The 16,956-nt window shown below is 56.7% G+C and overlaps 1 protein-coding gene across 3 annotated transcripts; it reads left to right on the top strand.

The window, feature by feature from the left end:
• The first annotated feature begins 357 nt into the window (after positions 1–357).
• Positions 358–16,361, top strand: RPS6KL1 (ribosomal protein S6 kinase like 1). Of its 3 annotated transcripts, XM_061181066.1 has the most exons (13): positions 358–429; positions 878–945; positions 1,829–2,113; positions 3,402–3,526; positions 4,497–4,589; positions 10,313–10,360; positions 10,754–10,886; positions 11,674–12,261; positions 12,704–12,793; positions 12,960–13,042; positions 14,441–14,536; positions 14,804–15,997; positions 16,105–16,361. In XM_061181066.1, exons 3-12 carry the CDS (start codon positions 1,978–1,980, stop codon positions 14,912–14,914), a joined length of 1,503 nt encoding a protein of 500 aa, XP_061037049.1. In that variant the 5' UTR covers positions 358–429; positions 878–945; positions 1,829–1,977; the 3' UTR covers positions 14,915–15,997; positions 16,105–16,361. The 3 variants fall into 3 exon arrangements, with proteins under 3 accessions (XP_061037049.1, XP_061037050.1, XP_061037051.1); XM_061181067.1 differs by lacking the exons at positions 358–429; positions 878–945 and adding an exon at positions 1,069–1,570; XM_061181068.1 differs by lacking the exons at positions 358–429; positions 878–945; positions 1,829–2,113; positions 3,402–3,526; positions 4,497–4,589 and adding an exon at positions 5,139–5,542.
• Positions 16,362–16,956: the final 595 nt, after the last annotated feature.

Genomic DNA, 16,956 nt, shown 5'->3' with positions numbered 1-16,956 from the left:
GTGCCTTTAGTCGGCCTAGATTTCTGAAGCAACTCCTTCCGCATCCCTGAGAGATTCTGGACCTCCTCTTTCCGCAGCTTTTACCCCCACCCCAAATCCCTTCCCCTCCCCCTCCCCCCTCCCCCCTCCCCCCTCCCCCCTCCCCCCTCCCCCCTCCCCCCTCCCCCCTCCCCCAGCGCTCCGCTTTGCGGGCGCTTCTGCTTTAAGGGCCCCGCAGAAGTCGAGCCGGGCGCTGATTGGTGGTTTATTCTAACGGATAGAGGATGAGCTCATCTGCAACCAATGGCCGAGCTGCATCCGGCCAGACCCCTGCACCTGGGTGGAGGGCTGAAAGCAGCCGCCCACGGTGCAAGGTCCCCCGCGGGGGCGAAGGGGCAGTGGCGGCAGGGCTGGGTCTGGCCGCGAGGACCGAGCTCCTGGCTCGGGCAGGTACGGTGTTTGCCCGGCTCCTCCTCCATCCCCCCTCCCCCAGGAGAGGATGCCCCCTCTTCTCACTCCTCCAGCCCGCCTTCCTCGGCGACCCCCGAGGGGCGGTGCACCTTGCGTGCCGGGGACTCGAGGGTTGGACGCCGCGCTTTCTGGGTCCAGGCGCGGCTATGCGGTTCTGCCCGGAAGGACCCGGCCCCGCGTGTGGCCCCGGAAGCCAGGCCCTGATACAGAGCAGCCCGCCCTGTCTGCCTTGGTGCCTCTGAGCACAGGACTCAGAGCGGCACGTCCCTGGTGACTGGGCCGAGTGGGGAGGGTGCGGCTTCCCTTCCCCTCTCCCTCCACCTCCTGGCCGCATCCTGGCCAGGGTTCAGCTCCCTGCTGGCTTCACGATGTGGGTTTTCCTCCCCGCCCCACTCCCCATCCTGTTCTCTCCTCCCTCTCTCCACAGAGGCAGAAATGACCTGGAGTTGGCAATTTGGGCCCTGCCCCTTCCCAATGGGGCCTGAGAGAGCGAAGGTGCAGAGGCTGCAGTGAGGGGCAAAGGCAGCTCTGCTGGCCTCTCTCTGAGCCCTTTCCTTTCCTGAAGACACTGCTGTTACCCCTTTGGCCACTTGTATCACACACTGCTCAGGGAGGGGCTGCTGTACGGTCCTTGGCGGCCACGTGGCCTCCTGGCCTTCTCAGAGACAGAGCCAGGAGGCCAGAGGCATCCCCTCCCTAGGGCTGGTTGGGCTCTGACCTCATTCCTCTAACTCCACCCAGAGTGGCACTGAATCTGCCACTCAGTCATTTCATTTGCCCGCAGGCTTTAAGGCCAAGCCCTGTGCCCGGCTCTCTGCCTGGCTCCTTGGGGGTCCTCACTCCCTGGCCACACTGACCTCAGGACCTAGGGAAATGAAATAAAGCAGGGGCAATCCATCCCGTTCGAGGAGGTGCCGTGGAGCCGAACCTTGAAGGATAAATGAGATTCCCATGGGAGGAGCAGGGAGGGGAGAACAGGCAGGATGGAGGGAACAGTATAAGGAATGGCCTTTGGGCCCCGGGCTCTGGCTTCAGCCTCAGAGTGTGTGACCTCCATGTTTAATGTGTATAGAGGCCCTTTGCAGGCATATCCTCAGCTCTCTCCAGTGCTCGACACATAGTAAGTGCTCAAGAAATACTTGTTGAACTGAATTTGAATTGAAAACCAAAACCCCAGAGCCCAAAGCATGTTATTATTCTGTTATTACCACCACTTAGGAAAGATCTGACTCAGTGAGGGATATTACCCACATTAGCTCTGATCCCTCCAGCCCTTGGACGTGAGTATTAGTCTTCCCAATACTCAGTGGAGGAAACCAGGGTGCAGATGGGGTGTTACTCCCAGCTGGATTCTCCCTAATGCCTCTGCTCATTCCAGGTCCCTGCTCCAGGGCAGCCATGAGCCTGGTGGCCTGTGAGTGTCCCCCTGGCCCTGGCCTGGACCCCGAGCCCTGCTCATGAGTGCGGTCCCAGGCCCTAGTGTACCTGGAGCAGATTCGCAACCGGGTCACTCTGGGGGCACCTGACATGACCAAGCGCGACTACCTGGTGGATGCAGCCACACAGATCCGGCTGGCCCTGGAGCGTGATGTCAGTGAGGACTACGAGGCAGCCTTCAACCACTACCAGAATGGCGTGGACGTTCTGCTCCGAGGCGTAAACGGTGAGGCTGGGGCTGGGCAGGGATGGAGGCCCGTGGTGAAGGGCTCATCCCGCCATCTGTCCATCTGAGCTGGGTGAGCAGGGCTCTCTGTGTGGGCCCTGCAGGGCCTCTGCAAAGGACAATAATAACAGCTCTCATTTATCGAACAGTTCCTATACACCAGGCGCTGGTCTAAGGGCTTTACCTGTATCAACTCATTTCCCATTCACAGTAATACAAACCACTGTATATGTTCTTGCCTGTACTTCCAAATATATAAGAATGATTTTTATTCCTGTTTTCCAGATGAGGAAACTGAGGCACAGGGCAGTTAAATAGCTTGCTTAAGACTCCACAGCTCTCAAGTGGCAAAGCTGGGGTTTGAACAGTGTGGGCTCCAGAGGCTGTGCACTTGGCTCACTAAGCTTGCCTGCCCCTGGAGCTGGGCTGGGGTCCTGCCCTCTGTGGGCTTGCATTCTAACGGGCGGAGATTGATGAGCTGATGATGGACTATTATAGTCCCAGGTGGCAAGAACAATGAGGAGGAAGTGAAGGGAGGGAAGAGGGAAACTGAGGCCAGACTAGGCTGGCATAGGGCATTTTCTAGAAGTCAAAACCCTAATCTGAGTACTGAAGAATGGTGGGTATGTTGTCCAGTTGAAGGGCTGGGTGGGGCTCCAAAGAGAGAACCGCACAGGCCTGGAGGTGAGAGGGGAGGCCTGTTCAGGGAAAAGGGAGGCATTTCCAAGTAGGGAGAGAGGCTGGCCCTGAGGCCACTTGGAGACCCCTGAGGGCCTTGGTGGCCAGGCCGGGGGTAGGAGTCAGGCCCCAATTCACGCTTCCTACCCTCCCGCCGATGAGACCTCTCAACACCTGGGCTTCATGCCTGTCCAGTGACTTCCTTTACCCTCCAGTCCTGATCCCCATTCTGGCCTCTTTCACACTGGGCATCAGAGATAGAGGAACATGTGTTCTCTGGGGGCTTCTGTCTCCTACTCTGAAAAACGGACATGGAAATCCACACTCCGTCCCTTCCCAGGGTGTGATGGTGGCCAGCGAGGTAGTAGGTGCCAAATGTAAAGTGCTGTAGGCTGAGTGGCGACTGTGGTTCCCAACCTCTCCTGCCACCATCCCTCCTCCTCCTCCCCTGCTGGTCTCCCATCCAGAGGAGGACCCAAGAACAGATGTGGGGTCAGAATCCACTGACCAGCATCAGAAATAGTCACTACCTCCTATGGAGGGCAGAGGGCGGGCAATGGGAGCCCAAACCCCAGCATCCTCCCAAGGAGAGGACCCCTTCTCCCCACAGTCGACCCCAACAAGGAGAGATGTGAGGCTGTAAAGCTGAAAATTACCAAGTACCTGCGGCGGGCGGAGGAGATCTTTAATTGCCACCTGCAGAGGACGCTGGGCAGTGGAGCCAGCTCTGGCACGGTAAGGAGACCCCAAAGGCCTGAGGGCTCTGAGGGGAGAGAGCTGAGGCCCTCACCCCACAGGCCAGGGAGCTGTCGCCTGCCATCCCAGGCGGCAGGCAGACGGTGGAGAGCACAGGTCGGCTGGTGTGTGTGCCAGGGCTTCCTTCCTGCCCTCCTCCTCCTGGCTTCCTCTCTATCCCACACTCTCCATAATTCATTCATTTTCAGACGCTTAGTGAATCATTTCCAGTCCAGTCTTACGCCCTCACAGAGCACACACACACACACACACACACACCTCCCCACCCTCACGCATGGCCTGTACACGTGCTCACCTATGTGCACACTCAGGCTCCCAGATCTCTCTGTGTTTGGCTGGGCTGCAGTGAGTATTCGGAGCAGACACAAATACCCACGTGCATATACACACACATGAATATGTGCATATATAAATGTGCAAAAGTCCTCTCCCCATACGGCTTTTCTTGACCCAGTGGGCACTCAGAAAGGGTTGAAAATGCACGCACACTTCTCAAGCCCACAGGTGTGCACATACACACCCCTTCTAGGCTTGCTGCGCCTTGTAAGCTGCTTCCCCCGAAGCAGGTGCCTGGGCCACATGCCTTGGTCTTCGAGGCGTGTTCCCCAAGATGCACATGTTCCCAGGTTATTTCCCCCCTCCCCGGGAGCATCTGCCTCCTGTGGACGGGGCTTTTGAGAGGGGGTTTCTGAAGCCCTGAGAACTCCCTGGGCCTGGGAGGAGGGCTAGGTGGGGACCGAGCTGAGAGAGTGGCCTGGCCACCCTGGACCAAGGCCAACTTCTCTGCTCAGTCTGTCCCTGTGAGGTGGGCCCTGCCTGTACCCCGGTCCTGCCCTCTGTGGCCACTGCTCTCCTGGCAGCCGGGGCCCTGCCCACTGCCTGGTGAGAAGGCCGTGGCTGAGGAGGATTCACCCTGAGGCCGCTACGTGGCTCTCTCCTGCCTCTGCAGGGTTTTAGCAGCCTGAGGCTGCGGCCCATCCGCACACTGAGCTCTGCCCTAGAGCAGCTGAGGGGCTGCAAGGTGGTCGCGGTCATCGAGAAGGTGAGTGAGCACCGCCCGAGGTGTGGGGGGAGGTGTTGTGTATAACTGGGAGGGGCAGGTGTTGGAAAGGGGTCAGAGGGTCCAAGGGGAGGAGAGCGGCTGCGGCGGTCCCCCACCCTTCCTCCACCCCAGCCCGCACCAGTCAGCCCTGGAAAGGAAAATGTGAGGAAAAAGCAGAGGCGCGCAGCTCCTCTCCACAGCCCGCCAGCTCAGACGCAGAAAGCCACTCCCTCAGCGATTCAAGACAGAAGCCACAGGGGCGCCCAGCCAGCCCGCGCTGCCCTGCCTGCCCCACTTCCACTTCTCCAGGGTTGCAGCCAGGAGTCTCCCCACCTAGCACAGCCCAGAGGTTCCTGCGGCGGGAGTGTGCTTATCTCCAGAAACCTGTTCTGCGGACGGTCGAAGCGGGCTGGTGCCTTGTCCAGGGCCTTGGCAGCTCTGCCCTTTCTCTCCTGGCTCCTCCGGCCACCCCCCATCCTGACCCCATCTAAGATCTTTTCCCTTAATTCAGGGCAGCCAGGAAGATAGGAGCTGACAGCCAAACCTGAACCTGGGACACTCATCAGAAGGACAGACAAGTTGGGTCAAATGAGATTTGACCCAATATTTGATCACTCTCTGCCCCAGCCCAGGGATACCTGAATATTTGCTAAAGCATTTTTTTTCCTCAAACTGGCTGTTTATCAGAATCCCCTGGGGGAGCTTCTTAAAAATCCAGATGCCCGGGCCCCATCCCAAACCCACTGAGTCAGAATTTCTAGTGTTGAGCCCAGGCACCTGTAATTTAAAACACTCACGGGGGATTTGGACGGGTCTGGGAGCCCGCAGAGAAAAGGGGACCGGTGTGTGCTCCCCGACATGCCGAGGGTGAAATGCCGGCTGGGCTGGCACCGCATGGCCACAGGCGAGCTCCTTTCCCTGTCTGGGCGCTGGTTTCCTCATCTGGAAGTGGGGTAAGGATCCTCCCACCCCCCCCACCCAGCGTGATGTGGGAACTAAAGTGAAAGGATTCGGGGGAAAGGCCTGGCACACGCTAAAGCATCTGATACAAGTTTGATGGCCGTGAAGGCGAATGACGAGAGCGTGTCGGCGAGCAGGCTTCCCATCCCGGCCTTCCTTCAGCTGCTGCTCCCAGGTCCCTGGAACAGGCCCCAGTCTGTCAGCCAAGGCCCAGCCAGCTTCCGTCTGCCCAGCCCTTCCCTCCCACTGCGCGGGTCCACGTGGCTCGGCCGCTCCCACGGGCAGGCCGAGGAGGTGACAGCCACCACTGTTTCCCCGTGTGAGATCCCACCGAACCAGTGGTGTTTTGGAGAGAGGGGTTCTGGGTCAAATAAGTTTTGGAAACAGTGAGTTAAAGTTACATTACTTCAGTTTTTTAAGTATAGGAAGTTTCAAGCTTTTAGGATGCAGACGTACACAGTGAATCTCCAAGAGGGAGGTCTGTGACAGAATTCCCCGAATTTGAATTTAACCCTGGACACACATGTGCAAAGCATTTTTGGAATCCCATATTCTGAGGCCTGTGCATATGAGAATTAGAAATTCAGGCCAAGCCCAGCCATTCTGTCTTGAGAGTGCCCTCTTTTCTTTCTTTTTATATACTTTCTTGGGCACTCAATTTACCTACTCCACCTCCCTCCTAAAATCCTGCTTCCTTTTTCTGAGTCATTCCCAAGCCAGGAACACCAATCTCCCCAAATTAGGAGAGGTGTTGGGGCCACTGGGCCCAGGTCCCTGCAGCCAGGCCTGGATGAGTATCACCACATTCCATACTACAGCTCTGCCCAGGCAGATCTGGGCAGGCAGGTGGGAGGGCAGTGCCAGCCTGCAGCAGCTCGCAGACTCGGGGGGAGCAGAGGGCCCCGCTCAGGAAGCCTTGAGTGCCCCCAGAAACACCCCATTGTGAGGGTTAAAGGGGCTGGGGAGCGGGGGGTCCCTCGGGGCCGAAGAGATACTGGCAGGGGTAGGGGGTGGCAGGGAACAGCAAGGAGGGTGGATCAAGGACTAGGCAGGCAGCTGGCCAGAAGAGCCAGGGTCTGCTCTTGGGAAGCCTGGGGGGCTTGGGAGACAATGCTGCCTATTTGCTGAGCTTTGTCCAGGAGCCAGGCCCTGAGTCAGGGATGGGGAAGAAAGAGAAGACCAGCCAAGTCACTTCTGTGTTTTTGGCTCAAACACAGGGGTGTTTTTTGAATTATTGTTAGTTATCAGCATTTAAAAATTGGCAGGTTTCATAGAGAAGTCCAGATTTCCTACTTATCCTGAGAAATCAGAAGATCTGGAAATGCTGGCTCACATTCATGTCAGCCGGAGCAGAGGACGGGCTGCCCGATTTAATGGGGCACCTGCCCTCCGTCTGCCCCTTTCTCATCCTGCCCATTGGCTCACATGCCCAGCCCCTGTGGACCTTAGTGCTTGAGAACCTGCTTGAAACTTCTGGATTTGTTTGCTCCAGGAGGAGTCCTCCTGGCCTTGATACTGTGGACATTTTAAAAGAAAGGGTTAATGTGTTTCACCAAAGCTTTCAATGTCCCCGAATCCCGAGAACTCAGTGGGTTTTATTTTTAAAAAAGAGATTTCCCTTTTTATTTTTTAAAATTTATTTATTTATTTATTTATTTATGGCTGCGTTGGGTCTTCGTTGCTATGCACGGGCTTCTCATTGCGGTGGCTTCTCGTGTTGCGGAGCACGGGCTCTAGGCACGCAGGCTTCAGTAGCTGTGGCTTGAAGGCTCTAGAGCTCAGGCTCAGTAGTTGTGGCGCACAAGCTTAGTTGCTCCGCGGCATGTGGGATCTTCCCGGACCAGGGCTCGAACCCGTGTCCCTTGCATTGGCAGGTGGATTCTTAACCACTGCACCACCAGGGAAGCCCGAGATTTCCCTTTTTAAAAAGATGAGGGCAGGCACCCTTCACCAGAACTGCCTTCCACCTTCCTGATAGCAATACTCACCTGACATTCGTTAAGGCCCATTCTAGTTTGCCAAGCTGTTGCATTAAACCCGCTCGGTCACCCTGGGGAGAAAAAGGGTTATACTGTGCAGCCCGATACAGCAGTCACCAGCCACATAAGACTATTTTAATTAAAATAAATTAAAATTAAGTATTCTATTTCTCAGTGGCATCAGCCACCTTTCAAGGGCTTGATAGCCACATGTGGCTAATGGCTTCTAATGGACAGTGCAGATATATAATATTTCCATCATGGCAGAAAGTCCTACTGGACAGTGCTGCATTTTTTTAAAGGTATTTATGTATTTATTTATTTTGGCTGTGCCAGGTCTTAGTTGCGGCATGTGGACTTCTTAGTTGTGGCGTGTGCGACCTTTTAGTTGTGGCATGCGGACTCTTAGTTGTGGCATGCATGTGGGATCTAGTTCCCCGACCAGGGATCGAACCCAGGCCCCCTGCATTGGGAGCGCCGAGTCTTTCTTACCCACTGGACCACCAGGGAAGTCCCTGGACAGTGCTGCATTTTAATCATTGTCTTACAGAGAATGTAACTGAGGTTCATAGAGGTCAAGGGACAAACTAGTGCTCTATAGCACAGAGCAAAAGAGGAAGGGGATTTTTTTATTTGCTTGGTTTAATGGGAAAATGCCCCCTTTTCTACCCTTTTGAAATATCATGAAAGAGAAAGGAGTTTAGAACAGAAAAGAAAAAAAAATTCCCCACCATCCTATCTAATTCCAAGATAATCACTGTGAATGGTTTGGTCTAATTCTTTCTTGATAGATGTGTGTGTATATATATATTTTTTTCTTCCCTTTTTTAACACACTTGTTTCAATGTACTGATCAAGTTTTATTTCTGGCCTCCCCGACCTTCACTGCTGTTTTTTTGTACCCTGTAAACGAGAAGACTTGCCCAAGACAAGACAAGGTGGAGGGGAATCCCACTTGGCAAGTGGCAGTGGGGAATTATCCGGGGTGTCAGCACTTGTGGGAAACTGTATTATCCTAAATGACCCCAGAGTTCTCTTTCTCTCTTTTTCAAGCTTTGCGTAAATTTGGCCAAGGAGCCGGGACTAGGCTGGACTCCGTCTCTGGCTGTTGGAGGAGAGACCTCTAGTGGTCAGAAGGGATGCCTCACTCCTGCTGCCCCTGTGCTCAGAGTCCGCCACCTTCATCTCACTGACGATGGGGAAACTGAGGCCCAGAGGGGAAGGCATGCGCCAGGTCACCTGGCTGTGCCCCTATTTGCAGTTATGTCTCCAGGGCTCCGGGATCAGCCTGTCCGGATTCACATCTTGGCTCTACCACTTTTTAGCAGGGGGACCGTAGGCAACATAACCTCTCTGAACCTCAATTTCTTCATCAGTAAAATGAGTCACTAGTAATGCTCACCTGGTAGGGCTGGAGAATAAAACTAAATGACCTAGATAAAGCCCTTAGCACAGAGTAAATGCTGTATAGCCAGTGTGGGGTTTCTCTGTGATGATATTAATAATCGTCACTATAGACTACTGAGAGCATGTTATGTGGCAGGCACAGGCTGCTGCTGTACTTGAGTTGCTTGCTTTAATAGAATCCTCCTAATGGCCTTCTGAAGGAGGTACTGCTATGACCCATTTTGCAGTGAAGAAGACCAAGGTTCACAGAGGCCATGTGACTTGGCAAATGTGGTAACTGACATTCCCACTGCCTTTACATTCTCCAAGGGCCTTCCCATTGGTGGCCTCAACAAACCAGTGATAAGGGAGGGTGGGCATTTGTAATTCCTGTTTGGTAGATGAGAAGATCAATTCGCTCACCCAAGATCTGAACCCCAATCCTAGGCTGTAGCCTTCGTCACTGCCCAGTGGCCTGGCCTCAGGGCCTGGTTCCCATGTGCCACTACGGGGAACGTGTGCAGGGCAGGCTGATGGCTAAGAAGTCACAACACCAGGGTGCTGGTCTTGCCCCCCACATGCCCCTCATCTGGGCTGAATCTTCCCCTGACGTGTCCTCTCCTATGGCTGGGGTCCACCCCTGCCCACCATGGAGATGAGCCTAGGGCCCAACTCCAAACAAGGCTCTGCCCAGCAATTGGCAGACCACTGCCTCCAAGCAACACCAACAGGAGAAGGAGTGGGCTGCCCTCCAAAGATAACCTCCAGAAAGAAAGACCATTTTAAAGAAGGGGCTGGGGGGCAGGGGATGAGACCTAAAGGAGCATGCCAAGACCACATGGTCTCAGGCACCACTGGGGCCACATTCTCAGAGCCTTGGCTTCTTCACCTGTAAAATAAGAGATCAGAGAAGGTGACTGGCTCTGAGGTCCCTTCCAGCCATGACACCCTCAGACCCTACAGGATGGACCACTCACCATGCATGTGGGAAGCACCGACTACATCCCTGTCCTATGCAGGCCTCTGGGAGTACAGAGCTGGACATGTGGTCCCTGCCCTCTCAGAGCTCACAGCCCAGCGGGGAGACAGGAAATTAGACACAGTGTGATAGGGTGAGCCCAGAGAGCACTGGAGACAGATTAGGAGCACCAGCCTAACGCGAGGGTTGGGAAGGCTTCCTGGAGGAGGTGGTACCTGAGCTAAGACCTGCAGATCTAACAAGGGTGGATGAGCAGGACAGGTTCGATGTCAGTTTGGCGGTGGGGGGGTACACTCTGCACTACCAAAGCCTGGCCTCCCAGCCCAGCCTTGGTGGAGGACCCTGGGAGGCTGGGGCTGGGGCCGTGGAGTCCCGGAAACTAGCATGTGCCTTGACTAGTGCCTCCTGGACCTCGGCAGGTGCAGCTGGTCCAGGACCCAGCGACTGGCGGGACCTTCGTGGTGAAGGCAGGTGCCGCCCAACCCCCTGCCATTCTGTATTCCCCTTTGGACTTTCTCAGAGCTCTTGGAAACCCCTACCCCCTGGGGAACCTCTACCCAGAAGCCGTATCGGAAACCCACACTCCCTCCAAATCCAACAGCTGTTTGTTCTGCCCCCAGCATGCACCCTGCCTCCCAGAAATGCGCACGTGCGCACGCACACACACACCACCTCATCCTTGGACCAGAGACGGGAGGGCCTGCCTTCCAAGGTGGAAAGAGGGTTGAGGGTCAGGTTAGGAACTGGGGGGAGGCAGCTGCTCTCCAGGGTGGCTCCCACCCTTCATCTGGTTGCCCCTGAAGAGCAGAGCAGCCTCTGGCCGGTCCCCAGCTGATCTGCCTGCTCTGCTCCCTCCCCAGAGCCTGTCCAGGTGCCACGCGGTGAGCCGGGAGCGGCTGACCATCATCCCACACGGCGTCCCCTACATGACCAAGCTGCTGCGGTATTTTGTGAGCGAGGACTCCATCTTCCTGCACCTGGAGCATGTGCAAGGTGAGGGGGCCCTGTCAGCTCCTCAGGCCTTTGGGATGTCGTCCTGTCTCCTCTTAAACTGCCGAACCCAGATGCCCAGCACAGACCAGGGGACCCAGCCTTCCTGGAGGATGATGGCTGCTGGGGGCTTCTGTGTGGTGCCAGGGGGGCAGGGGACGTCCTGGGAGGATGTTCACATCTTGGGCGGGTGAGAGGGCATTTATGCAGATGTCCCCTTTGTCACCCTCTCCTCCAGTCTTGGCTCTTTTCACTTTTCTAGTCTGTTCCCACCCCTCGGAGTAGCCCCATGGGGTGATGGTGCTGAAGCTGTAAGGACAGGAACTGGGTCACGTAGCAGATATTTATTGATCAGCTATGATTTTTTTTAAATGAGGTACACATCTCTGGGTCATGACATACAGTCATCGCAGGTCCATGCCTGGCCTTGTTTTTATTTTACTTACTTAAACTTCATTACACTTTTCTCCCTTAAAAAAAAATTATAATACATTGAACACTGGCGAACCCACCACCTAGACCAAGGACATTAAGAATAATTTACATCTCCTTAGGGGTTAAGCACCTATTTTGTGCCAGGTTGTGAGGCTGGGGCTGCTTTAGGTGGGTGGAGAGGAGGGGAGAGGGCCTCCTAGGCTGAGGGAGGGGAGGGAGCAGAGGTGAGGACCTGGAAGGCAAAGGGTCCGTGCCCAAGATGGGGGGCGGGGGGTGGCAGGAGTGGGACAGGGACCTGGGCTCCACGCTCTTTTACTCCCCGTCCCCATGCTTGCTGCACCCTCTGCACGCCCAGGAGGCACTCTGTGGTCCCACCTGCTCTCCCAGCCATGCCTCCAGCAGTCTGGGACTAGGTCTGGCTCCAGCCTGGAGAGGATGAAGGCTCAGCTCAACTCCCGCCTCAGCCTCGGGACCCCAGCTCGCCTCCCGCCTGGCCACACCTGCCTGCAGGACGGAATCCCCCTGGAGCCTCCCCGGACTTCTCAGAGCCTTACCCCGGCCAGGGGGGCCGCAGCCATCAGACCCCAGAGAGAGGCTGAAGGTGAACCCTCAGCCGGGACCAGCCCTTCCTGCTCCTGGGACCTTCCAAAGGCCCCAGGTGGCCACCTGCACCAGCAAGCCAGGCGGGGGCCCGGCCAGAGCTCTGATCCGGGGCCCCCTCGGGGGCTCCCTTGGGTTCGCGCAGGGGCCGGCCGGGTGCTGGGGGGCTGTGGCCGAGGCAGAGGTCAGAGCCGCCCCTCAACCGGTGGGGCCGCCTGGAGTGTGAGGGAGGAGCAGGTGAGGCAGTGGGCGGCCGAGATGCTGGTGGCCCTGGAGGCGCTGCACGAGCAGGGGGTGCTGTGCCGGGACCTCAATCCCCGGAACCTGCTCCTGGACCAGGCAGGTAGGAGCCCTGGGCCCAGGGGGAGAAGAGTGGGCCCTCACCCTACCCCACCCCTCCAGCGGGAGGCCCCCGAAGCCTCAAGACAGAGAAGGAAATTTCCCCAAAGTCAGGAGGATACAGAGGTTATCTGCTTCTTCCCTTGCCTCCCCTCCCCGGCCTTTTCAGGAAGGACTCTGCTGAGCCTGGTTGGCCAGGGTTGAGCTTGGGAAACAAACCCTTTCCCTCGATGAGCTCAGGGCAAGGCTCCCGTGAAGACCAGGTTGTTTCGGGGCCTCGGGGCGGGGGGGGCCCTAGGGAGCTTCTGCCCAGCGCAACCGCTGGCCCCTGCCTTGTGGCTGTTGGGAGAAGCGCTGGAGTCCCCCGCCTCACGCCTGCAGCTCCAAGATGACTAATAGCAATTTTTGTCCCCTTTTATTCCTCCCTGCATGCACTGCATGACAAGGCCACATCCGGCTCACGTATTTCGGCCAGTGGTCAGAGGTGGAGCCCCAGTGCTGCAGGGAGGCTTTGGACAAACTCTACAGCGCCCCAGGCAAGAAGGGAAGGGGTAGGGGGTAGCCCTTGGGTGTCTTTATGTGGGTTGAGCCAGGGGACTGAGGATGACGGAGGGAACTGGGGCATCTGGGTAGGGTGAGTGGAGGGGAGACCCGCCTCCTTGGGCGGGCGAGACTGAGACACGTATGTTCTTGTTCCCTCAGAGGTGGGTGGGATTTCTGAGCTGACCGAAGCCTGCGACTGGTGGAGCTTTGGGTCTCTGCTGTATGAACTGCTGACGGGAACGGTGAGCGGTGTGTGGGCAGGCTGTGGGGCCCGGTGGCTGTCATTGAATGTAGGAGGGGCTGCGGTGAGTCCAGCCAGTCGGTGTTGGGGCAGAGCCTGCCAGGGTCCCCGAGACCTGGCCGTCGGGCCCAGTGTTCTGCCAGCACAGCTCCCGCCTCCACCGCCGAGGCCGTGAGACACCAAGGAAGCCACTCCCACCCAGGCCACGGCCACACTTTGCACCGCTGCCAGATGAGTGGCTATAGCTAGGGAGACTGTCAACTCAGTGAGAGTTGAGTCAGGATGATCAGGGAAGGTTTCTGGAAGAGAGCGCCCGGGTCTGGATCTGGAGGGAGGGTGGAGTTTGACACAGCCCTTTTACTTAGAAGGCCACTGGATCATCCCCCAAGCCTCCTCTCCCCGCTGCTCACTCCCCGCATCCACACCCTTCAGAGCTATAACCCCCAGACTTTGGCTGGAAGACCGGAGAGAGGGCCTCCTTCATCCCAGGCTGGCAGCTGCCCTGTCCAGCCTGGGTCAACCCAGAGCTTAAAGTTCCCCTGGCAAGCACCCTTGCTCAGGATGGTGGCCTCCGCCCCCCATCCTCCCTCGTGAGCTCAACGCCACACCTGGGGCTGGTTAGGTCAGGCAGCAGGGAGAGGCCAAACTGCATTTGAGCAGGAAATGCCCGAGTGGATGCAGTGTGACCGGAAGTCCAGATCTGACCGGTCCCTCCTGGCTCCCTCCTGGTTTGGTCCTGTAGCCAGGGCCTTTGAGAGCCCTGGCTGCACACAGCCCCACAGAGTGGTTCTCTCCTCTTGGCCTCCCACCACCTCTCCAGATCAGGGCTCCTGGCCTTCCTCCTGGTCGCTTCTTGCCTCTCTTCCTGACCTCCAGACAGACCTCTCTGCTCCCCCCAGCTGCAATCTTCTGGAGCACAGAGAGGTCCTGCCTTCTTCCCTCGCCACAGCCCTGCCTTGGCCCTGACAGTAGCATGCCATGTCAAATGAGTCGCCCATGGAAATTTTTTTTCTGTAAGGAGACAAGTTTCGGTGCTATTCCTGATAGAGTGCCTGCCCTGATTGCAACCCAAGACCGATGTTTCTAGCAAGCTTGGAGCCAGGGGGACCTGGGTTCAAACCCTGAACTCAGCACAAATCCCTTGATCTCTCTGAGCCTGCTTCTTGTCTGTAAAATGGGGGTACTAATACTCTGAAGGTTGTTGTGGGAATTATGGATAATGGGTCTCAGGCATCTTCCACAGCCTGACACGCAGTAGATGCAAAGCAAAAGGCAACGATCAGCAGCATCATCACCTCCATGAGATGTGACACAGGGGGAAAAAAATAAAATCCTGGCCGCCACTGGAGTGTACAGACTCTCCACACGGAGAGACACTCGCCCCCGTGTGTCTTCCCAGGCGCTGTCCCAGAGCCACCCCTCAGGAATCCAACCCCACACCCAGCTCCAGCTGCCCGAGTGGCTCAGTCGCCCCGCAGCCTCCCTGCTGACTGAGGTGAGGTGCGGCCGGCCCGGAGGAGGTGGCTTCTTTGGCCTGAGGGTGGACAGAAGGGAGGACAGAGCCCTGTGTGTGAACAAACTGCCCAGTGTATTAGGTGTCTGATGTGGGTGCAGGAGGCTAATGGGGACAACAAATTTCTATATGTTGGTGGCCAAACACCAATGTCCCCCAGGGTAACCCTGGGGGTTCTGTGGGCTGGGCTGGCAGGGAGCAGAGGGCCTGGGAAGGCCTGCCCAGTGCTGACTGGGCCTTTCTCCACAGCTGCTGCAGTTTGATCCCGCCGGGCGACTGGGCGCTGGAGGAGGCGGTGTCAACAAACTCAAGTCCCACCCCTTTTTCAGTACCATCCAGTGGAGCAAACTGGTGGGGTAACCGGAGGGGGTGGAGTAGGTGATGGAAACAGCTGGACTGGTCTGGATCTCCTCTCTTCTCTTTGCCTGCCACCCAGAGCTGGCCCTTCTAATCAGCGGCTCTCGGGCAAAGAATGAAAGGCAGCTTGCCTTTCCTGGTCAGGCCCCTCCCTTGGGCCTCAGAAGTCTCTTCACTGACCAGGGAGGGCCTACGGAGTCCCCCAGCCACATCCTGGAGAAACCCTTCCTAGACGGTGCTGAGCGGGAGGGAAAGAGAGATCTCAGCCTGTTAGGCAGCTTGAACCCCTCCACCCATCAGTCAACAGTCACCTGCTGAGTGCACACCCTGTACTTGAACTTGGACCTACCATGTTAAAAGGTGCCTTCCTTTGCATTAGCTCTGAGCTACTGACCACCTGCTGAGCCGTGAAATTTTGTGACTCATTATCTGCCATGTGCCCCACTCGGGATGTCTCTGGAGACTCATCTCAGGATACTAGTCCCAAACCAGGACTGCCCTGGCTGGTCATCTTAACCATGCAACTAGTGGGCCTCTTCCACCAGAGGCTACTTTTGCAGGGGGTCGGGAGGCTGGGGAAGCAGGGAAGAAGTCTGTAGTGGGCATGGGGTGGGGTGAGGGAATGGGACAGGACAACCCATTCCCCCCTCCTGACCATGCCCCTTATCTTGTGATTACAGACTTTGGAGAGCAAAAGGAAAGGAGGGGAGGAAAATAAGGATAAAGAGGAATGGGGGGAGAGAGGAAGGCACAGCTCTGCCACTTAGAGAAATTTTGGAAACAAAGAGCTCCCTTCCCTGGCTAGCCCACCCATGTGGAGAGAAAGGAAAACCTGCCCCATGGGTCTGAGGGGAGACCGCCATTCAGTCTCCAGGCTGAAGCCACTTGAAGAAAAGTTGTACCCACGAGGACTCCCTTCTCGGACGTTCGTCCTGTTTACCATTTTGCATTTTAGTCTTGAGGGTCCACTCGATCCACTGCCCACTGTGACTTCATCTCCTTTTGAAATGAAACCACAAAACACATGGAATGATTGCCCAAGCTTTTCGCCGGAAGCAAAATGTTTCTGGTCTCGGAAGAACTGGGGTAAGTAGTTACCCCCAAAGACAATTCCCTCCCCAGATTTGGGGGCCTTCTTCCTCTCAGGACTCACCCTGTCACTGGGGTGTGGCATCTAAGACAAACTTCCACAGATCTCCGCCAACTCCTTCCCGCCTGCGTCTCCGACACCACCAGGTGGCGCCTCTGACACCACCCTCCAGTCTGGCTGTGAAGGCCCAGCTCTAACTCTGGGGCTGGGGACCTGTTGTGGGGATGGCACGACGCTCCTCAGGCCCTCTGGACGCGTCTGGGGGACGTGGGAGGTGCAGCCTTTGGAAGGTCCTGGCTCCCCCTGGGGCTTGCCCACGTCCCTCCACCCCGGCTCCAATAAAGCCTGCTGTTGCCTCTGGTGTCCTTGCCTCATTAACGCCATGAGAGGGGATGGGGAGATGGGAGGGTTCCTCCAGAGCAAGCTCCATGATAACCAAGAGTGTGCTTGGATCCTGCTAGGAAGGAGGAAGCAGGGCTGGTTGTGAACAGCACACCAGCCTGTACCCAGCAGAGCAGCTGTGAGCCCCCCGGAAAGTGGCAGCACTGGGCTCCGTGGGAAGTAAAATAGGAAAAGACGTCTTCGAAGAGGGTCATGGTGCCTGGGGGTGGTGCAGGAGAGTGGACCTAACCCTCACCATGACCTCTTCAACAGATGGTGGCTCCTGAGAAAACTGGAATTCAAAAAGGGAAATGACAGGACCTGGCCAGAGCCTGGTGGAGCCCGCTCCCAAGTCTGTGTTCCTTCCGCTACACTCCCTCAGTCAGGTCAGAGCACCTCCAACTACTGTACAAAGTGCAAGTTGCTTCTGGAACTTCTGGGCCTCATTCATGCAATGAACACTGCACCTCCGGCACTTTGCTAGGCCCTGAGTTTAGAATACTGTGGTCCCAGCCCTTAAGGGGCGTACAGTCTATTTCCATTTGATAAAAATGGGGCTAAATATACCTCCTTT

The sequence above is a fragment of the Eubalaena glacialis genome, chromosome 2 (assembly GCF_028564815.1).
Source record: "Eubalaena glacialis isolate mEubGla1 chromosome 2, mEubGla1.1.hap2.+ XY, whole genome shotgun sequence".
In the NCBI taxonomy this organism is placed as follows: Eukaryota; Metazoa; Chordata; class Mammalia; order Artiodactyla; family Balaenidae; genus Eubalaena; species Eubalaena glacialis.
The sequence above is the reverse complement of the archived record's forward strand: the minus strand, read 5'-3'. Positions and strand labels throughout refer to the sequence as shown.